This window comes from Glandiceps talaboti, chromosome 16, assembly GCF_964340395.1.
Source record: "Glandiceps talaboti chromosome 16, keGlaTala1.1, whole genome shotgun sequence".
NCBI classification, from domain to species: domain Eukaryota; kingdom Metazoa; phylum Hemichordata; class Enteropneusta; family Spengelidae; genus Glandiceps; species Glandiceps talaboti.
The window spans coordinates 9973393-9997746 of record NC_135564.1 but is presented as its reverse complement, the minus strand read 5'-3'; the positions used below and the strand labels follow the sequence as shown (position 1 = coordinate 9997746).

The window sequence follows — 24354 nt, the reverse complement described above, 5'->3', positions numbered from 1 at the left end:
ATTCTATAGTAGACTTCTGTTCTTGTCTTCTCTGTACATGCTACTGCAGTATTTCAGTTTCAAAACGCCACTCCAGGAAACAAAGGCATTTTCAAACACTCTATGTTATAGAATGATTTTACATCACCTATATTATGTAGTATTTCACAAGAAAAAAACGATTTGAATTTCTGACTCATTTTGAAATTTTTTTGCTGTGGGCCACATTGCCTCATGGGAGTCAGCAGAATTCATATGCAATAGGGAAATAGGTGTAAACAATAGGTGAATATCAATGATTCCTAAGTGCTTATTACCTTAAGTGGAAATGCCTTTTTTCTCTATCATTATGCAAATCTTGATCACAAATACTGATACTTTTAAGGGACTGCCAAGAATATTCTTGTAACAAGCTTTCTACAATCATAATTACTAACAATTTCAAAGAAATTTTTGCTTGATCCAGATTGCTGTTTGTCAGGCCTAATAAAAAAATTGGTTTCGTTCCAGTTACCCAACCCCACCTAGTTTTTCACCCGACCCTAAACAATTTTTTATGTATTGTGATGTCTCTCGAGAAATAGTGGATGCGGAAACTGACATCAACTTAAAACGACAATATAAAACTGTTCTTTCAATCTGTAATGTCTATACATCTGATGGGAAGAAACCAATAATACAGAGACCATACGAAAAACAACAGAAAACACAACTACCTGAACTCTCCACTCCCATATGAAAAAAAAAATTTAAAAAAGTATAATAAAATTAAAAATCTACCTACCCCACCTATTCTAAAAATGACCGTATTTGGAACCATACATTTTTTTTGTTAGGCCTAAGGATAAGGATATTGGTTTTGAGAATAGCTACATTTTTATCGTGATATGCTCAAGATGCTTTTGCTGTTCTAAATAATGATCTTACATTTTCACAACCTGTTTCCATGGGACCTGTTGTCGGTGGCAACACTTCCTTTGATTTCTTACAGACTGACTTGAAATGATCATTACATCTTCCATCATTCCAAAATCCAGCTGATTCACCCTGAAATCAGAATTGTCTTTTAGTCATACATAATCAAACAATAAAGATCATTGATGTTTACTTTACAGTTAAAACCACTTAAAACCTGAAACACAATGTCTAACTTGACAAATATCATACTAACATAGATATTTATTGAGCAAGGCAATACAATGTACTGCTGTCAGTAAGATTTTTGTTAAGCCAGATCATAAAATGTAGCAATCTTAGTAAGATTTTTGTTGAGCCAGATCATAAAATGTAGCAATTTTGGTAAGATTTTTGTGAGCCAGGTCATAAAATGTAGCAATTTTGTTACATTTTTGTTCAGGTTTGTAATGTTTTTAATTGTCTAGTCTGCACAATCTCTGATATAAGCCATCTTTTTCAATAACAATAATTGTAAGTTATTAGACAATTGCTGCACATTAACTAAATCAAATCTCAAAGCCATAATTAGTGATGCTTGATCAGTCATGTGTTTTCATTTTTGTAACATTGCATTTCTGAACTTAAAATATTGCTTCAAAATATGAATTAGTTGACTTTGTAAAAGTAAATGTTCCTGATAAAAATCATCATCATCATCATCATCATTGTCGTCGGCGTCGTCATTGTCGTTGTCGTCATCTTCATCATTGTCGTCGTCATCGTCATCACCTCTTCATCATCATCAACATCTTCATCATCATCATCATCATCATCATATCATCATCATCATGATCATCATCATCATCATCAACATCATCATCATCATCATCATCATCATCATCATCATCATCATCATCATCATCTCATCATCATCATCATCACTATGGTTACTATTATTATCATTCAATAGCCAGAATGTACTTGACACTTAACTTACATCTGCAAACATATTGACACAATCTTCTTGACGTCCTTGCCAATTATTGGGTTCACCATTAGACCAGTATGTAAATGTGACAGGACTTAGATCGCTCCATTCAAAGGCAGATGCTGATCTAGGATCATGTAAACCTATCCATGTTTCATCAGCCTCTACAAAGACAAAGACAGACATTAAAACTATGTCAAAAATAATGGAAACAAATTCATATAAATATTAATCAGTCAACATTAAAGAATTTTCAAACTGTTTAAAAAAATATGAAACTAAACACTAATAATTTTAAATGAATTAGTTTTAAAGTTATGCATATACATATATAAAAATATCGCCACTGGCACTGTAGCACAACTGTAGTTTATGTATTACTATTTACCCTTCTCTCTTTTGATTTTTGTTACCATTATTTTGTAATCATTTTATACGATTGGGTAAATAAACCACTTATATATATTTTTAAAAAGTGTTTATCCACTTGTAGTTATCTAATGGTTCCATAAACAAGGTGTAAATTACTACATTAAAGTTTTAATTGCTATGTTAGCCTGAAAATGAAGGCAATTTATTTTTATATATTTTTACAAAAAGTCACATTTTCTGACCCAAATTGCATGTGCTGAGAGAGAGAGAGAGAGAGAGAGAGAGAGAGAGAGAGAGAGAGAGAGAGAGAGAGAGAGAGAGAGAGAATGCTAATAAAATTTTCTCTGGAATGTTGATTCATTCAATTTTATTTGACTTACATTTACTAGAACTGGCAGTATACAAATTTTTTTGGCTTAATTTTTAGGACTACGGTGGGCTGGAAAACTTTTAGATATTTTCATTCAATGGAAACATGCACAGATAAATAAGTTAAGTTTTAAATTTACACAATTGATATTTCTATGTGGTTAACTTTTCAAAAAAAATGTCAATATAAGATATTCTATTACAATAAATATGCATACCTAAATTATACACCTTTGATCATTATTACCCGTTATCTATCAAGTAAAACAACAACCTTAACTTGCAAAATGATCAATTTTGTACATGTATGTGTCCGCATATAGTCTAGTGGCAAATGCTGCCTGTTTTAGCTGTAGCAACCTAGTTATGGGATGGCTCAGTAGCACTTCTCGGTTGTCATAATATCACCCAGTCAGCTAGTTTTTAATCAGTACGAAAACTCTTATCGCAGCAATCAGGTCAAGATACCTACTTGATCAAAAAAATAATAATTCTCATACCAGTCAGGTCAACACGGTAAACTTGTTATCAAAATCATATTTCTATCCAAACACTCTGCTCTTATCATTTCAAAGACAATGGGTGATAATATCTAGACTGCAATGTATCATTACAACTGACAGGTATTTGCCACATACCATCTTTTTTGTCGATAATGTAATTTACTTAAGGGGGTGTATAGTTTACCTGATGCCGTGTTCTAATCTACTCAGGTACTCATACACACACTCCACAATTCATTAGTTTATACAAGGCTGGTCGATAAGTCTGATAGCAAGGCAGGTGTATAGTTTACAAAATGTACAAAGGATGACCTGATGGTGACCTCTTTTGTCATGTTTATCGTTATATGCCACAAAATAAAAAAAAATACTTCAGAGCTTTTTCTATTCTTTACACCAACTAACCTAATTACTTCTGGTACTTAGCATGACTCTCTTTTCTAATTTTTTCAAAAAAAATTTCCAAAATTACCAAAATGTGTTAAAATTTGTAGGCTGCAGTCTTTTCTTTTGGTGCTGGATTTATTTTTAGCTGAATATATACAAAAATTTTTTCTGCTGATATGTCCCTCTAACATATTTTACACAACTTGAAGTTGTCATAGTTGTTGTGAAAGGTGTCGACAACAGTTACACTGAATACAGCGAGCCAACTGGATGAATTATTTTACCAAAAATGTGTACATGTTTTTACATGTAGAGTCTTGCACTGTTTGTCAAAATAAAGTGCACCTAGCTGACACGTTCGTGCAATACTGCCAAATTTTTCAACTGACAAATGAATATAATTACAGTACTTAAATGGTCAATCGTGAACAATTTTAGCAAAAGTTCTTAGCCAATCAAATGACAGTCTTGAAATCAGCAAGATTTAAAATATCATTTACTTTCTTTGTCATCAAATCTATTTTGGAGAGTGTGTATTTTATGAAACCATATATTTAAAATAATTACAGTACATTTCCAAACATTTTATGAATTGCTATAGCAACAGTAATGTTATTGACTCGAGGACTTTGACTTACAGGTATACACGTATTTCCAAACAAAAATTATATCTGTTGTGTGGGGCCGAGGGCAGTAAGTAGTATTTGACCACTGGATGTTAACATAAATATTTTTCAGCAAAGAGAACTACAACCCACAAAAAAACACTGGTGTGTTTGATTGCTTGTGGTAAGCAGGAATGAGACATGTTTCATGCAAAGACATACAATGTCAGTAACTTATCAATTGAAAGCATTAAACACCATATGAGCCCAGGATCCCATAACTATGTTTACCGATAGAACGCTGCATATGATAACATAAAGTCCGTTGTTACATTATACATAGATATAAACAAATTGATGAAAGTGTCATGTGAACCTTTATCAGAGGCACTCCCTTTTGTTTTCCCCTGTTGTTTTTGTATCAGATGTATTGTCGTTTTTACCTAACTTTGTCGTTGCGTGAAGTCTTTCCTTGGCTCACTTCATTCAAGCAAACACACCGGTGGTTTTTTGTGGTTGTAACAGACAGTTATTTCTCAAACAACAGAAACACATGAGAGATGTCTCCAATCAGATACAACTATTAACTGTGGCTTAAAAGGGATTATGTAGCAAATCTGATAGGATCCATAAATGGCAGAATAATAAATGCATGAACAATACGTTCAATTACATATATTTTTAAAATGTTGTAAATTTTTTTCATCTGAATGACGTGTTTTTAATATCCGATTGTGTGATTATCTGTTCATGATGGATTCCTCAACTATGTCAAAACATCTTAAGATTGGTGGGAAAACTTAGTAGGGTTGGCAAATCAATATTTTTTTGTTAAATTTGGCTGTTTCTATGTTTTTAAATTTAACCTATAATTAATAACCTGAGGAGATTGCAATCAAACATATAGCAATAAGAAAAGTTTATTGACCCTTGAAAACTTTTGGAAACTTTTAAATTCTTGCTTTAGCAAAATACACCCACTGTACTGATCCATGGATATTTGAATTATGTATTGACCATCTGTCACTTCAGATAAAAGGACATCAAAAACTTTTTGACCTCTGACCCCAGTTTCAAGGCCTGTTGTCAAATTCTGTTTAATCTGGTGATGGCGATAAGAAAATTATGCCAATTATTCTCTATGTCCTGACATCTATGAGAGTGCACTTTTTTCATAATGACCACCCTCTAGTCTTAGCTGAAATGTCTTTCTGTCATACTCATATGTCTATATATAAGACGTTGTTAGATCTTAGGAATGAATATGGAGCCCTCTCCAGGGGAAAGTGATAAATTCTGTTGTTTTTTTCTTTACGTCTTACTTTGTAGGTTGCATGCTTGAGGGAGTTTATTACGCTACAGTAACAATAAAGTAGACAGTGTTGACTTTAGACCATCTCACAGTATTGCTACTTTCGCTAAATTCACTGTAACAATTTGCTGTACACTGCAATCAAACCCTCAACGGTTCTTTAAGACTAACCAAAACTGGAGAAGCCTTCTCACTGCAACTTCCACAGTTTTTTAGCTAATAGTCACACTGATATATTTAGACAATGTAGCAAAAGTAGCAAAGGCTGTGAGAGTCTAGTTTTGAGTACAAATGTTGTAATTCAAACAAATTCTGATGTTACCTCATTACAGATCGCATTAAATCAAAATTTCATTTTTCGCCAATCATCTTCTCAAACAATCAAAACAAATTAAAATGGTACATAAAATTTCAAAATGGCAATTGAAATTGAGATTTTCAATAAAAATGCAGTTTTTTTTTTAAATTCTCGATACATGATCTTTGTTACATTGTTTCTCACATATCTGTGTCTTGTTGTAGTACATTGGTTAGTTGTAGATGGTTTATTTCATTCAGACTAAATGTAGCGATAAATTGCAATCTCGCTATCAAAGTGTAGCATGTGTAGTTTCTGTTTGATTTCGGAGTGGTTTTATCAAACAGAGCTGTTGAATGGCATTTTGAAATCTGCTGTATATATACTTACGTGAGTGACCAGTACAGAACCTAAACTCTCCCGCATGTCCATATCCGGTACTGTATCCAACATAGTTGATAGGCATAGGTTCAGGATCCATCCACTCCATGAAAGGAGCTTCACCATCTTTCCCAACCTGGATTAGTCCATTGGCAAAATTGATCCAAAATCCTCTAAATTCCGTGGCTGACAAAATCTGGTTTGTCTCAACCTCGACTTCATGATCGCACGGTGTACACTGTCTGATGACGGACTGTGTATTACCCCATCCACCAATTACAATCTCATACTGGTCCATGACGTAGTAGTCAAATTCTGCTAATGCGATATGGACGTCACTTGTTGCTTTCACCTGGAACGTAACTCTGTTATTTTGTATCGGAGCCGGTAGATAGTTATAATCATAATCAGTATTGGTGTCATCTGAATGCCAATCCTCACATGCTGTGAAACAAATCACATTCCACAGTAATTATTGTCAATCTACAAATTTTTGTCAAAGACAATTTTCTTTGTATTAGGTTTCTTAGTTGCACAGTATCCATAACTTTTATTTATTTTTTCCCAGACTATTTTTATTGTATGTAGATTTCTCTGATACAGATCCTCGGTGTAGGACTGATACGTCGTACGTTTTAATCAATAAAACCCATTTGGAACGCAGTCCTTGTTTCAACATCTGATGCAATGTTCACTTCAAGTCCTGGTTTTGTGATTCACTGGTGCCCATGCACTGTACTTGGACTGATTCTAGTTTTATCAACGAACTCAAAGAACAATATTCACTTTATTTCGCCGAGTATGAAAGTGGCAGAAGCTGAGGTTATGAACTTTTTTACTCTAGTTAATATAAATACATCAATTAAACTATTCTTAGTATAATGCACTCTCGCAGACCAGAGTTAATCACTGCCTTAAAGAGGCTAGATCTGGTTTTATGAATATGGTATAATGTCAGTATCAATACACGCTTTCTATGACATAACTGTTATTTTGCTGGCATGGTTACTAGGTGAAATATTCAAGAATATTTATTGTTCATCTTATACATATGCATGTATGCTAACTCCCATGAGACAATGCTAGACCACAATAAATGTGAAACATGTTTCAATTTTGTGTTTCTGGCCAATTGTACAAAAGTTATGTGATGTTAAAAATCATGAAATGACTCCAGAAACCAAAGTTTCTGGTATTAGTTATTACATTAATTACTATAACACACATACAGTTTAGCTTTGAAGTACGTGTAGCATAAAGAAGCTTTCTAATCTGTCTTGTTTGACGATCCTCATCAGGATGATGAATTCTATCATTACAGCTAGCTTGACTCTAGAAAATGTTTCAGAATCTACATTTTAGCAGTGTCAGTACACCTACCTGTCTGGATCAATGAGATAACAAAATAATTCTCATTAATATCAGCAATGGAGACCAGATCACCACCTTCCCGTCTACACACATCTTTAGCATCATGCCATGACATGTCTGCTGATATCATTATATAACACTGACTACCATAAGAGAACCAACCACTGGCACATCTAGAGCCTGGCTGTAAGATAGTGGTGACCACAAGGTCTGGATATGATGCTGCCAGGATGAAAAAAACCCAAATTATTGCACAATTGATGGAAGAATCCAAATACTGCCAAGTCAACGGTCAATCATTTATATCTATCACCTTGCAAACCGAATCCATATCAGAGTAATTTTTACTTCCTTTCACAAATATTTTTTGTATTACTGGTTTTATTTTCAACTGTAAAAAGTTTCACCTTCAACCTTGCACTATGTCTGAAATACATCACATAGTAAATAAAGCAGGCTGTGACTAACAAAATGAGTATATTTGTCTCCTGCACTTACTGACTTCATAGTAATCAAAAGGATTGCCTGGATACGTTGATAATCCACCACTTGACTGATCAGCATTGCTCAATTCACAGGCTTGGTTGTTTTTATCATAGTCAAAGGATTTACATACAAACTGAGTCTCGTCCAGACATCGCCGAGCACAATCTTCTGGGTAGACGTCATCTAGGTGAAGATTATCATACCCATCGAGTGCATTGTCATGGTATACATTGAAATGATCCACGAGTATTCCTACAGGGGCAAAAAAAAAGTTACAGAAATTTACTATAAATGTAACTTTACAAATCAAAACTGTTGTTAATGATCCTAAAAGGAAAATTCACCTTCTGTTCCAAACATAAGACATAATAAAAAAAAATTGTGTGGTTCCGATTACGCTCATTTTTAGAATAGTGGGGTAAGTAGATTTTTTATTTTATCTTCTTATATATTTTCTCATGTGTGAGTGTCTAGGTCAGGTTTCCGTTGTTTTCTAAATCTGTTTTATTTATTTCTTCCTATCAGATGTACAGCCATTACAAATTGGAAGAACAGATTTGTATGTTGTCTTTTTAAGTTGATGTCAGTTTCCACATCCACTATTTCTTGACAGACTTCACAATTATTTTCTCAAATATATAAAAAAAAGTTTAGGGTCAGCACCTGAACCAAACTATTTTTTTTAGGCCTTAACTAAAAAAGTAATTATGAAATTTTAGACTGCAAATTTAAGGATTTAATAATAATAATAATAATAATAATAAATTCTCATCAGAATTATTATTATGCAACAGCCTCAATGCGCTTTACAAAACTGAAAAAAAAAAGAAGAAAAAAAAAAGAAGCATAAACTTAATTTGCATAGAAATCAAAACCAAAACCAAAAACTTGACATTCACTATTGATTACTATTAAAAGTACAATATGTCCTAAATTTGACCCATTATTGAAAACAGTTTATCTTATGGACATGTGAGCTTAATAAGGGGTGAGGCAAAGTTTTCTATAGTTTATAGTTTATGTCATTTTCAATTGTCACACTGAATATTCATGAGCATGGTAAAGAAGTAAGCTTTGAGGAGCAAAAATTATATGATGTGATATCATGAAATGACTCTCCAGAACCCAAAGGTTATGAAAATGCCTCTATTTCCAGGAGTGGCGTTCCCCTTCAGAAAAGCACTTCAGTCTCAGTTTTACCTTTATTTTCACAGATATATCCAGTATTACGACTACATATCTGATCATTCCAGCGGCCATTATTAACTCTTATCTCTGTGCAGTCTTCACCAATCTCACCACGTTGATATTCATCAGGCTGACCTAGGGTTTGCAAAAACAACATCAATGATACCATGATACAACACATACGATAAAATCATCTTTTCATCTTGAGCATCTTATTATATACATTTTTCCAATAACTGAGAAGTTGATTTGGTTGGCTATTTATATAAATTGTAAAATTTTGAGAGCAAGTCTGAAAAATAACAAAATAATATTTAATATACACACAGTAGAAAGACTCAAAGACTATTAATACATCCAGTGACAGGCTAGCATGTTCTAAAGAACTCACCTTCATCCCAGTTCAGGAATGCAAACGGAGATCCATCACTCCACTCCCAACCACCTTCTACTGTTCTATCGTTAGCACCAATCCATAGATCAGGGCTATTAACACCATACAGACGAGCTGAGTATTAAAATAAAATAAAATCTTAAGTTAGTATTTTAAGTATGATTACTTTTCAGTGTGTTTTGAAGAGTGGGTATTTTCATTTGTCACAACCTAATGTCTAGGAATATATATACTAAAGTAAGACGAATTTTGCTCAATATGGTATATAAGAGTTATGTACCCTCTGATATCAGAATACGTAACCAGAGAATGTGCGAAGTCAAGAAGTGTGGGTCTGTTTTTATGTAACATACTCTTTATTTAGTCAGTTTTAAATGTCTTCATATTTTTGTTTAACATTGTTTTTGTATTTTACTTGTGTTTGTATTTTTTTTTCTGTAATCAGATACCATGTGAATGACATACTGCACTTACCATTGATGTAGTTTTGTTCCATTACGTCTCCAATACTAAGTAAATGACCGCCACTTTTCCGGCATTCAGTCTCAGCATCTTCCCAGGTCCTGGACTCATCAGTGACAAACTTGTAACACACTGAGGTGTCTGGATTGAACTCAAAACCAGAACCACATTTTGGATCAAAGATAGCTAGAATATAGAAATTCATAATTATTCTTCTCTGTTCAGAGACAAAGATCCACCACATTCATGAGATATGCCCCAATCAGATTAAAATCTGATGTAGTGAATATGGCATGGTTTCTTTATATGTTTCTGTTGCTTACGTTTATTGTCGTTCATACTTTTGTGCACCATGACTGAATGCCTTATTCAGTTAATTCAATTCTTTAGTTTGTTTAAATCTGTGGAAGTTATTACGTAACACTAACAGTGACCCCCCCCCCCCACCCCCCACCGTTATACCATAAACTTTGACCTTGGTTGTATTACTGTAAACAAGTATTCATATATACTTACGAGTTGGCTTTGGTGCTGTAGTGACCCCTCCTTGACTATCTGTGTACAAAGAACAACATCGACTTAATGTCAGAAAGCAATTGTGAGTTTTTTACTGTTGACACACAGTATATTAAAGGCACAATATCAACTTGATGTTTCTCTGAAATTGCAAATAAACTGTAAGTGAATCAGATGTAAAATCATGAAATGACTCTCCAGAACCCATAGTTTATGAAAATGCCTTTCTGGAGTGGTATTCCCCTTAGTCTGTAAGACAGAGACATTCGTGCCAAACTATCAGCCAATTAGAAGCCTTTTGCTGAACAATACAACTTTAATATCTTATAGTCTATATCCCCTTTTAATCACTGACAGTACATATTATGACTTTAATTCTTAATTGAGATATCTTGATTATAAACTTTGCTATTTTGAGGGTTACTGTTACAATATTTGGTATTATAATAATGAAAGCTTACATTTATACTTTTTACAGATGTATCCATACATGTTTGCACAATCTACGTCATTCCATGTTCCAACACGATGGTGCTCGGACTCAGCATTGACACAATGTTCTCCATTGTCCCCAGCATTGTTTGGTTCCCCTGGATACCAGTTGGTGAAGTCAACCTTTAATGAAAAGTCACGTTGTGTGAATCACCACATGGTAAGTGATATAGAGACAATTTGCTTTGTATCAGTTTCTTGTCAAATTGGCTTTTAAAGAGGACACATGCAATATGGACAGTGACAAATGGCGAGTATAAAGACTCTCATCTGAATATTATTAATTGAGTGGGACAAATAAATTGCAATTTTCTCTATTAATGATTAACATATAGGAACAATAACAATGCCATGAAAAGTACATTTAAAACGATGAAAAATGCACTATATGAACAAGGTAATCAGACACAAACTAAAACTGTCATTGTGATAGGTTGATGTATGATATCAATGAATGTTGAGGTAAAATACCCTCAATATAGGGTGGGGTCTCCGATAGTAATTTTTCCTTAAGTGGTGTTAAAAAAGTTACGACATTTTTACTAAGTAAAGAACGGGGATGAAAAATAACCTGTGCAACAACCTTAAGTGGTACACTTTATTTAGTGTTTATACTAAAATTGACTACACTGTGACTATGATTACACCCACATTACCCAGCTATCGCTATCACCCACTTGTGTAATCTACCACATACAACAATAATAGTTATATCTATCTTGGTTTGCAAAATAGCATGTTTTCAATAGTAGCTAGTACTTACTGGTGAGTTATCTATCCATTCAAAGTCACCCTCACTTGCTGTGTCATGTAAACCTATGTATGTTCGGATTCCTGTATTGTCAATTCGACCTGTAGATTAAAAGCAGATATTGAGAATATAGAATCCACATTTGGTACCACATAACAGTCTTAGAACACCAAGTCACATGTGTGCAAGTGTGGCATATATATGCAGGGTATTTGTACGAATGCTTGCAGTGTTCTTTCTGGTCATCATACTGTCATGAGTGTAACGAGTGAATGTACAGAAGATAACACTGCAAAGATGTGTGTAAATACCACCGGGTGCCCACACTGACAATCTGGTATGTGGCGTGGGGGTTCTATTGTATTTATCCGAAATGGAAATTCAGTAAAAATCATTCTGTGCAATCATGCAATTTTTGTTTGAATGATTATCCTCATTTGCATATCATTTGCATGTAAGTATAAAAGCGATACTTTTTTCGGTATTGCACTGCAGTGCAAATACCACTAGTTTGCACACACACACACCAGTCCAAGTAATCTGTACCTGATGTGTAATAAATATAATAGTATCAAACATCAGTGGTGACGTTTTGTTGACAAATATCATTGTCATGGTGATGAATGTTACTTACTGTTGATAAAACTTTGTTCATCAGCTGTAAGGATAGATGCTAAGTGTCCACCTGAGCTGACACAAACTGATTCTGCATCATGCCATCCTCTTGATATTACAGTCTCAAATAGATAACAATAGTCACCATGTAGCGCCCACTCTGGATCACAACTACCAATTTCTACACAGTAAAAACAAAGGGCCACATCTCATACCATGCATAAGGAATTTTTTTTTAAACCAGCAAATGCGGATTATATACCCTGGGCATTCTATATCACAACAAACCCTGTCTCCATCACTGGTTCTGCAGTGCTTGAAATATGAGCTAAAACATTTCAGGTATTTGGTATTATTTTTCCTGATGTTTCATATATTATGCTTGAGGTGGTATAATTATATTATTCCCAAATATATCTCTTAACTTCCTGCTGGAAAATACTTGTGACATCACTTCAGAGTCGACAAAACATGTCCTGTGTGAACCCCCTTCAATGAAATTTTATTACATCATTGACAAATGCCACAACAGTATGACATTTATTACTTGATATTTCTGTGATTCATATTAGATTTGAAAATGACGAGTCACTTACCATAACCTGGCTGGAGAGGAATAACAGTCTGACCTAAAATACACAAATGAATGAATGATATTGTGTAATATAGAAAACAGAGAATGAATCCATCAATTGAGTGTGGCGTGAGTATTCTCTCTAGGAATCTTGGTCTAGTCTAGAGTGATAGTAACAACTTAATGATATGTATTTGAAACCAGGAAAGGAGCACGTCAGGCCCGGTGGTTGTTTGAACAAACTTTTGAAATAGAAGTGTTTGGCATGCACTTTTCATTTGATCAAAAACAGGCTAAAACAAGTACTAAGTCAGTGTTTGAACTCCTCATTACCTTGTTTAGGGCAAACAATGTGCAATTTTATAAGAGGGTTGCATTGAATTTATCTAATTGTTCATTGCAATAATGCAGCACTGGATTCCCATTCAAAAGCAACTGGTGTTCAAAATTCTCTGTTTACATATATAAGGTTGTCTTGTGTTCTACTTAACATGTAAGGTTTAAATGATATGGTGCCAGTTTACTTAAAGGTGTTACTGGGTGTCTGTGCCTCTGGCTGCATGCTAAACTTAAATGCCAAGGGTATGCTAAGTTTGCACTAGCCTATTGGCAACACTGTTTTTATGGCCACAGGATCATTTTTAATATGTACTCCATGACTGTCAAATAGGCTGCTGTCTGCACTCCATTCAGTAATCATGAAATTAATAATCAAGTCTATTTAGGGCAGTTATTGAGTTAAATATGGAATTAGTGTCATTCGATATAGCCATATCAAAACTTGTTAATAATTTTGAACTACGAAACTTAGCTTATTTTCATACATTGTAATTTTTTAACACCTTTTCATGAACATACAATATACTTACCAACTTGGATTTCACATACAAATGCTTGAATTAGAAAACAATTGGAAGTTTTCCAAACACCACTTGGTAAATCTGTATACAATATATCAAAAAATAAACGATAAAAGCTCTAACATCACGTTATTTATCATTCAACAAGCTTGGTGTCCATTTTAATAATATTGTTAAATCTTTAATATAAACAAAATTTACTTTTCATCACACTGCGTAACATTATTTTTTAATTTAATGTTAAATCATTGTAGTCACACATTTTTAATTAATGGATGAGGATTGGGTACTTGTTTTTGGAATTTAAATTTTTAATTTATTGTAAAACAAGTTTACCATGGCTTCCTACTTGAATGTGTAACAACATATGCCAGGTCCTTGTTTGTAACTTACTAAATTGCAAAAGACTAACAAATGTGTAAAAAGTTTGTTATTGCATTTACAATAACAAATTTGATACACACTTTTTAGGCTTTTGCAATGTATTGAGTTACAAACATAGACTTGGTTCTGTTCTTTCCAACAACAGGTAAGCATTGATAATTATAGGATTGTTCTCTTTAGTAATATGCATCATCTTTATTTCTTGGAATTCAAGCTTCCTTTTAAACAAACCACCCTCTCCTCACTAAATTTATTGTTACTTTTTTTATCAATTTTTTAAAAACGGTGTCATGTAGTCTTGCTTTGCATGGTGAGTATCATATTGTGTATTTGAGAGATAAGGAGATGCTTATGAATTTAGTCTTAACCTTACCTGTATCCATAAAGCCACAGTCAGACTGTCCCTCTGTATCTACTGGCTGGTCAACATCCCATTTACTGTAAGTTACACCAGATGTACTATCTGCCCACCTAAATATACCATCACTTACTGTGTCTGAAATCAGAAAATCATAAATAATTAAATTTTATCGTGAGTAAGATAATATAATTAAATAAAGTGATGTTTCTTTATATTATAAATACAAGTGTATGTTGTCAATAGGGCAACATCATACATGTTTCCTCGAGGGACTGTAGGTCACCCAAACACAGACTGTTTCCTGAGGGGGGGGGGAGGGGGGCAGAGCCCAAGGGAACAACCAAGGGAGTTCAGAAAACCTAACACAGGAATCTGCAAAACTTTGCTCCTTTTAATAATTACCAACTTTATTAATTCTAAAATGCCTTTATTTTCCCTTTACAAGTTATGAGTTAAGGGTTGTTAAAGGTTGATAACGCTCCATTGTTTTGAAGTATTAATAAGAAGAATAGAAAATATCGTACCTGAAATTCCAATCCATATTCTTTCTATACCACCAATCTTCAGTGATTCAAATTCACTGACGAGATAATTATTCTCTGCTCGGCTACAAAATCAAACCAGACGTGGTCATTGTATTACACTATGTCAGTATATTCAAGTATGTGTGTGGTGCAAAAGTTAATATATAATATATAAAAATAATAATAATAATCTTTATTTATACTAGATAAGCACTTGTCTCTCATAAAAATCCAGTGAAGGCCATCCTTCATGGGTTCAGTGTTAATGCAGGAGGAAACCGGGCAATATCTGCATTGTTCGATAGAGTCAAACCGAACGACACTCTTTTCACTTACAGCGTGGTAAATTTAATCAAACCCTGCAAGGGTTCGAACCCCGACCACAGTGGTAAGAGGTAAATGGTTTAACCACTCGGCCACCGACAATCCCATCTTCTCTTTTCAGGACAGTTTTCATGTATAATAACACCAAATGAAACAAAGGTGTGTTTCAAATAACCCGATCCCTAGTTTAACTTGGTGTCCCTATATTTTTGAAGTCTTCACTCTCATGTTATTGGAAACAAACTTTTTTTTTTTATATTTCTGCCCAAGTAACAATTTCCTAATGTTTGAACAAAATTCAACATAATCATTCAAAGTAGTTTGGTAAATTAACACTTTGAAATAAAATCTCCTAATGAAGTCTGACTAGGTGACTTGTTGGATACTTATCCCAGTTGACATGGCCACCTAACTTACTCATTAATGGTAACAAGGTGTGACCCCTGCACATCACAAGTATGTTTGGCATCTGTCCAACTTGCAGGGAAATATGTATTGTACTGATAGCATTGACCTTTGTAGATCTTCCAGCCAGGTGAACAGGACCCTAGTAGATAAAAAATTATGACATTATGACAATAATAATGACATTAAAAGGTAATGTCAACATCAAATTCAATGTAAATTTACAAAATGATTGCTATTAACAGTCGATTATAGATTTTCTTTTTGATTTGATACCCTTTCAGCATCATTGAAGAGAACAATGTTTTGGACTGAGGCATGTTAGTAATTCAATCAATTGAGTGATTGACTGTAATTGATTGATAAACAAATTCACTGGTAAGTTGAGTGATAAGTGATTGATTGATGGACTGATTGATTATTCATTGATTGACTGATTGACTAACATTGTTTATTGATCGTTTGATTGATTGATTGACTGACATTGTTTATTGATAGATTGATTGATTGATTGAATAGTTGCCTGATTTTTTATTGATCGTTTGATTGATTGATTGATTGATTGATTGATTAATTAATTGATAGACTTGAATGAAAATGTACCTTCAGGTTTTCCACATATAAATGAACTTCCAGTGACACAATCCTGAGTACTCCAATTTCCAGCCATGCCTTGCTGTATTTCCACACAGTTTTGATTGTATCTGTCAATAAAAAAAATAAACAAGGTATATTAGTCAACAACTGTAAATATCAAGATAAACAATGAATTGTCATTATCTGTAAATATCAACATAAACCAGGTAGTCGTCAATATACTGAATACATGTAACATACGTAATTTCGATGAACATCAGAATATAAACAATATGCACAAATACATCAACAGTGGACTAAATGTTTGGAGTTAAAATTTTTCAAGAAGATATATTTGGAAAAATTTGTTCTAAAATGACCTTTGTAGTTTTATATTAATTAATGTTTAGTTATAATTATAATTTATAATTAATTTTTATAATCTTTTTTTTTTTATAATTTTTTTTTTTTTTACAATAAGATGGCTCCCATATTCATTATAATTTGGTGTGTAAGTAATGCCTCACTCAATGCTTAGACTAACTTACACAACAGTGACTGGTTGATTGGTTCCCCAGTTTGTATACAGTGGTAAACTGCCATCTACCCAGGTGAATGAACCACGGTCACCACTTATCTACAACAGAAGAGAACAGATAGAGAATAAAAATCGTCCAGGAATTAACATATACAATGTCTAATTATTGGTATTCTTAAGAATTGTCAGTGAATATATTGTTGGTTGAAAAACTAATGTAACTAACTAGTGCCGCTTTAAGTATAGTGCAATGTGAGGTGATGTTACATGTATAAGAACTAGATATATACCCTGAAGGTGGAATTTGCAGTTATATGGTGTGAAAATAATGCAGCCAAGAAAGTTTACTCTTTGAGCAAGATTTTTTAGGATCAATCTACTCCTGAATTTTAAATTTTGGGAGCTACATGCTCCTAAAATTTAAAACTTAGGAGCAAGGTACAATAATATATATCAAATTCTTATCACCATTCATTGTCACAAATGTCACGTTTATCTGTTAAATAAAAATAATCATCAATGTTGTTGAATGACAATGTTAAAATAAATTCCTCATCATGAAAATAGTCAATATGCAAGTGGGCTTCAAAATTTGTCTTTCAAATGCATTTTAAGTTGAAATTTCATCTTTCATATGCTTGTAAATTTAAAATGCAGATATTTATAGAAAGTCACCTGTATTGGACCATTTATCATCTGCAAATGCCAGTAATTACCGACAACTTCCTAGGCTGTAATGTCCAACTATTGGTTCAATAAAACAACAGTGAGGCTATACAGTTTAAACTATAATCACCCCTATTACTTACTACATCTGAGAGACCGATCCAGATCGTATTATCCAGAGTAACTTGATTGACATAATCTTGTACATAATCATTTTCTATGGTTATCAGCTGGGAATCGTAAGCATTTTCACAAAAATCAACAGCTCCCTGCCAAGTTCTGGAATCACTGATAAATTTATAACACTGATCGTTGACAGAAGACCATCCATCACTTTCATCACATCTTATTGGTACATCTGTAAGTGATAATTAGTGCTGAAGTATTTGATGAGTTAATAGAGGAATACAGTGTTTTTCTTTTAAGGTATTTGATTCAGCATTGTGTGATTGTGTGTTATTGCATTGTGAACTGGTGAGGACAACTTGGTGAAAAAATGTGTTCCTATGATTTGTCACCATAGTGTGGGGATTACATTGTAATTATATACTGACATTTTCAATAATATTGTTTTTCATTTTCAATGCATTTTTTTAAATGTTTACATGATCGATTGACAAACATGTAACTTCTTGGCAGCTGAAGACTGAACAGATACAAAAGTGTTGCTACTGCACATACAAAAACATGACACAACTGTTCAAGCACATGTGTAAATACATCATTCATTAAATTTCTGAGTGCAAATATTATATATTTTTTAAATTTAAAGTGTTGCATTTTGATCGTATGCATGACTCCATATTTGAAACTGTTTTCACCCATATACAAGAATTCCATTGTTTTAAATTTTAAATGATATATGGCATTCAAAACAAACCACTTTTGGGTTTTCAATTGTTTGCATTTTCAAGAGTTTTTGTCATGTGTGTAAATAGTAAATGCCAGAGCAACCAAATAGTTGCATTTCAATTAAAAATTGCATCATGTATGTAAACCGGCCATAAATAGTTGTGCAAGCGATGAAAAGACTAGTTGATGGACATTTCTTGAATTCCATGTACACTTGTGAAGTAGAAGAGTCACAGAGTGATGAATATGGATGGTGAGCCGTCAGACTTTCCAATAAATCATGCCCTCTGGAGGTGAAGTACAGAAATATGTGGAAAGATGAGTCAATAGACCTTTCCAAAAAATCATGCCCTCTAGTGATAAAGCACAGAAATTAGGTAAATGATTTGAAAGCGAAGTCATTTAATAGACCTTGCCAATAAGTCATATCCTCTAGTGGTGAAGAAGACGACACTGTGTAATTTTCATTTATGGGCTTGGAGTAAAGTTTACTTCTGTGTTCTGAGTTATGTTTTTGCAGAGGATGTTAATTTCACCTTAAAACAAACATCAGTGTAGGAGAAACAAAATGATTAGATGAATGTTTGTTGGCGAATTTTGGTCATTTTACTTGTTTTACTCATTATGATAGTCAGTGCTAGAATCAATTCATTACCTAAATCTGTCTGACAGACATAGCCAAAAACTTGTCCACTTGAGCAAGGTACATCAGCCCATTGTCCAGACGTAGCAAAGTACACACAATCCTCTCCATTAGTCCCCCAGTTATCTGGTTGCCCTGGGCGCCAGTTGCTATGACAAATAAACAAAAAAAGAGAGTAATTTTGAATGAACCTTGAATAAGGATATTATATATCTCTCTTCAATTTAACATCAAATTTGGGTTTTCCTCCAGGAAACACAACTTCAAATTGAATTGTGTGGATGGCACAGGAGTATTTATTTTGGATTTTTAAGTCATAAAATTTTACCACTTTTTTTTACTTGAACTAAATGTGAAATGACATCAATAAAGTCCATATGTGTAATTCAATAAAAATTGCAAAACATGTGGGAAAATGCTATTATACGTACAATAACAAACATTTTACACACTTTTTAATTTTTTTGCAATTTATTAATTAACAAACAAGAGATTGGTATATGTTGTTTCACATTGATTTTTAAAGCAGAAAAGATTCAACATTAGGTGTGAAAAACAGTTGTCTTGCAGAGTTGAACAAATCATTTTGTGAACTGGTGGTCCCCAGTGCCTTAAAAAATCCTGCTGAAAGAATTAGTGGTCCCAGGTCCCGCTAATGTGAAACATTAAATCTTACCTATGAATCTGTATATTCAGACAACTTTCTAACATAGTTATTAACAGTAATGTACTGGTCAAACGGACCAGACAAGGTAAAATTTGTGTGGTCTGCCCCCCCCAAAATCGCTAGTCTCGGATCCAGGACCAGTGGATTTGTTCACCCCTGTTCTTGACAAACTATACCAAAAAATTGGCCCAGAACAAAGGAATACGTAATCCTCATGGCTCCACTGATAAGATAACACTAATGTGAGAAACTGGGATTAAAACCCTGGCCTTTAAGAGCATCACACTTCTTGAAACAATGTTGGCTATAAACACAACTCTGAGGTCTGCTGAGAGAGCAAAACAGAAGCTCCTATATTGATTTCCCAGCATGCCTCACCCCAATGTACAGAAAGCCTCTGCTCAGCCAAATATGCTAATTTTTTATAACTCTAGTTCAGAGAAATCACTCAATGCAAAATTGCTGAGAATGAATTTTCTGGATTCCCTAGGTGTACAAAGAATTCAGGTAAGATAATTAACATCCAGTGTTACCTTTGTTCCCCTTCAGTGCTGTCTACCACCTTGTTACATACATACTTTCATATGAGAAGATTTAGTTGAAAAAGGCAGACGAGGCACACACACAAATGTAAGTTCTTAGAAAATATGACAACCACTTCTACATACTAGTACATCGCAATTTGGATTTTCTTTTGTTAAAGGAAGGCAATATTTAAACTATGAGAGACTCTGACTTTGGTGAAAAAAATAATAATTGTGTTTTTATGATGACATGGCCGCCGGAAATAGGGTAGGTAGGTCAGGATTTAATTTAATTTAATTTAATTTAATTTAATTTTATCTTTGAAAAATTTTGATTGTTTTTATTTTTTAAAAATATGCTTTTGATCCAAAAACAAACAAAATGTCTGTCAGAATACTCCTGTGATAGTTTGATGAAATATGTACATACATCACTGGGGAAAGAAAACAGATGTGCATGAAGGTCAAGATGTCTAAGAATTTCTTATCTTTTTAAATGTTTAAAAAAATGTTTAGGATCGGAAGCTTAAACTAGAGTCGATCAGGTTTATATCGGAAACACATAATTTTGTTTGGATTTACTCAAAGTTTAAGTTTTAAGTTTAAGGCCCTTTTACTCCTGTTGCCATGTCAATGAATATAAATAACAAGTACCTATATCCATAGTCTTCTAAGGAGATGCCATCAACCCAAATAAAACTGTCTTCATAGATAATGTCATGCAATCCAATCCAATAAAGTATGGAGCTTTGTAATTCTGCTGCCACAAAGTCCTAGAATAACAAAGGATAACACTGATAACAATATTATGAATAATAATATACCTGCTATGATCATAATTTGTTCTAGTTCTCTCTCTCTCTCTCTCTCTCTCTCTCTCTCTCTCTCTCTCTCTCTCTCTCTCTCTCTCTCTCTCTCTCTCTCTCTCTCTCTCTCTCTCTCTCTCTCTCTCTCTCTCTCTCTGTTTAATGTTATCATAAAAAAACGAGCCTACGTCAGTACATGTATAGTTTATATAGCCACAGACAAGTAAGGAAATTACTTCTTAGTAGTCTAGCCCAGCAATCAATGTTAATTTTTTATAACACAATGGTCACCAAACACTAAAATTTGTTTGGTGATCTCAGGCTACAGGTAACACGTTTTAGTCAATTGTAACAGACAGTAGTTGGACATTTTCACACCATGGAGGTAAGAGAATACCCATGTTCATACATACTGGTGAAAGTCGTTACTTTTTGCCACAGATGTATCATTATGAATACATCCAAGACCATAGATGCAGTACTGTAGCAGTTTCGCTCTCGGTCCTAAGCTAGAACCATTGCAAACCCCGCAAAGAAAATACACAGTAAAAGTTAAAATGTTGAGTCACACAAAATAAGATATAAAAAAGAATAAATACAATATTGTAAATATAAACAAAGCTACAATTGTTGCAGCTACCACTGTAGTACCGGGACCATGTACAACAGTGCCTATCAACGCAACGAGATAGACGGACTGTGTTGGCAAAATACTCAATGAGGTTATATTTTTTCATAAATTATTTTTTACTCACAACAAAACTTACAGTTGGACAGCAGCGTATCGTCTATCGACACGTGACTCGCATGTGACGTATCAGAGTGCCTTTTGTTGAAGTTGGGGGGGGGGGGGGTCAAAGGTTTCTGCCGTGAACGTCCCAAGGATCTCGGGCCCAAGATAGACATCACAGATCGGGATAGCAGACTGAAGGTATTACTACTTATTTAGTCTCCGAAACATTACGTCGATATTACATGATTGTTTTTATAGTTATGGCGATAAAACGCGTGAAGTACGTACTTACCATCGTATAGAAATTTTAGCGCGCAAAGTCCATCATCGCATCGCGCGTCTGTGTCTCCCGGGCCCCAAATCCAGTGGTCAATGGTCCCCGCTATGGTCTAACTTCCAGTAAACTATATTCTATTAGAACAAAATCTACTCACATTGACAGACTGCGAGTCGATAACCAGCAAAGTACTGTCGATATCTTCGCAGGCAGCCTTTGCATCATACCAGTTGATTGATGATGTGAATTCTTTCACTAAATAACATCGACTTCCAGAACTGAGGTGCCAACCAACTGGACAACGATATTGACATAAACCTAGGGAGACAAAACAGGTACCTCTAAGTTTCTATGGAATAGCGCGCCACCGAGCCGATCGACGGCCAAAGCAAAGCACAGACTAGGAAAAGAAGGACCAAACCTATATATTTCAACTTAGCCTTTTCAGAATACTTCGCATGCGTTTTTTCTCTTTATACAGTAAGATTAATCAATAATTATCAAACCAATTTCATAATTAATGTTTTACAAAAAGAAAAAGTACTTGGCCAATGCGGTGTCTCCATACCCCGGGCTTCACACAAATTCACTGTGGTAATTATATGGAATCATGGCCAGTGCCTTTAAAATCGTCAATGTCATGGCAGCGATGATATCGTGTCCTGACAATTGATTCCGGGACTAGGGTACCTTTTCACAACTGACATAATTTGAGAAGACGAGGAAATTGAGGAGGGCCACATTTTAACTTAATAAAGCTGAACGGGGGTTGTCACTTTGTACGCTAAAGATCTTCACCTTATCATTAACCGAAAGATCCCAAACGTATAAGAAACCGTCAAGCGAATAAACACGATTTCATCAGTTTTGTAATATCCGGAAGGCGTTGCGGTTTATTCAAATGTTTTATTTCACTATAGACAGACAACTTGCGAAATATACAATTTCATATTGGTTTCTGCGTACGTGGCTTGTATGAAACAGAGCCGGTGAACGGTAACTTGACACGCGCTGTATTTATATTGAAAATAGTCCATGTCAGACGGGAATTATTCCAATTTACAACATACTTATGTACATTTTTCTCAATATGGAAAACTTCGTTTGACCATTGACCGTAAGCTTACGGTTTGACTCAGATTTTCCAACTGCTGGCTGTCTTTTTCAACAAGCAAACTTATCATTGTCCGTACAATTGACGTATTGATCTGTGTTATTGCGACATATCAAATCAAAGCTTGTATTAGATAAATTATGAATGCGTCACGTTCCATTGATATGATTAGTAATATGTCTAATGGTCACAAACCTTTCTTTAAAATGATAAAATGTTGAACGAATTCTATAAATACGTACCTAAAGTGACTAAAGAAAAGACGAACAAACTCTTTGCTATAAAAGTCATCCCGGTAATATATCCCACCATAAACTACACAGCGACGAACTGTTGAGTGTCGCGGTTCAATCTGACGTCAAACTTTGCATGCAGAGACGGCATGCAAATATGTCCGAATACTAGATGGTACTATCTATCTGGTGAATCTACATAAATTGTAATATTTGAACTTTGGGTTTGTAAATATTCGAATGCAATTTGATTTATTCGACGAATACGTATCCATGTGCAGGTTTCTTGGCAAGCCACACATCGTGAAAACTATGGTATACTCGGGGTGTTCTTTTGATTTTGTTGTGACTTACTGACTGAGAGTAGATCTAAAGCGAAGAGTTTGTCGTTCGGTCCTTGTAGGTTTGTATCAGGATCATTTGTTGATCTTTTCATACAGGTGTTACCGATTTATACCGGTATTTCATGTCTTTCAACAATTTGGGTATTTTCCGACGTAAGGGCTTTCAATTCAGTTGTGTCAATGGATATGGATCACTCTGAGCATGTGAAATGCAAATATACATTACTATATGGGAGACTGACATTTCCATGGTTTATACAAACAAAGAACAAAACCTTGACTTTATATAAATTCAACATATGCATTATTATAACGACGAGTCAATATTATATAGCCTCTCATAACTATCATGGCTATATCATTGCAAAATTAGACTGAGGTGAGGTCAAATGCTGCAAGTTGTATGACCATAGAGAGAGAGAGAGAGAGAGAGAGAGAGAGAGAGAGAGAGAGAGAGAGAGAGAGAGAGAGAGAGAGAGAGAGAGAGAGAGAGAGAGAGAGAGAGAGAGAGAGAGAGAGAGAGAGAGAGAGAGAGAGAGAGAGAGAGAGAGAGAGAGAGAGAGAGAGAGAGACAGACGGCGAC

At 34.3% G+C, this 24354-nt stretch overlaps 1 protein-coding gene across 1 annotated transcript; it reads right to left on the bottom strand.

The window, feature by feature from the left end:
* Positions 1–1357: 1357 nt before the first annotated feature.
* On the bottom strand, positions 1358–23863 carry LOC144447779 (macrophage mannose receptor 1-like). The gene is made up of 24 exons (XM_078137861.1): positions 23782–23863; positions 22238–22398; positions 20919–21037; positions 19086–19222; positions 17722–17936; positions 16923–17011; positions 16402–16502; positions 15811–15940; positions 15070–15152; positions 14558–14680; positions 13810–13881; positions 12963–12995; positions 12386–12547; positions 11764–11852; positions 10970–11123; positions 10509–10547; positions 10005–10178; positions 9528–9644; positions 9149–9271; positions 7961–8200; positions 7472–7684; positions 6101–6535; positions 1874–2028; positions 1358–1387 (listed from the first exon to the last, which is right to left on the bottom strand). Exons 1-24 carry the CDS (start codon positions 23861–23863, stop codon positions 1358–1360), a joined length of 3276 nt encoding a protein of 1091 aa, XP_077993987.1.
* Between the last annotated feature and the right edge of the window lie 491 nt (positions 23864–24354).

What these genes read in the sequence shown, in the direction of transcription:
- LOC144447779 (XM_078137861.1), bottom strand. Translation starts at nt 23,863, where the DNA reads ATGAAAAGATCAACAAATGATCCTGATACAAACCTACAAGGACCGAAC. An exon ending in TGTATGTGAAATCCAAGTTG is followed by an intron (nt 12,996 to 13,809) that starts GTAAGTATATTG and finishes TGTGTATTTTAG; the next exon opens with GTCAGACTGTTATTCCTCTC. An exon ending in TTTTGATTACTATGAAGTCA is followed by an intron (nt 7,685 to 7,960) that starts GTAAGTGCAGGA and finishes TCATCCTGGCAG; the next exon opens with CATCATATCCAGACCTTGTG.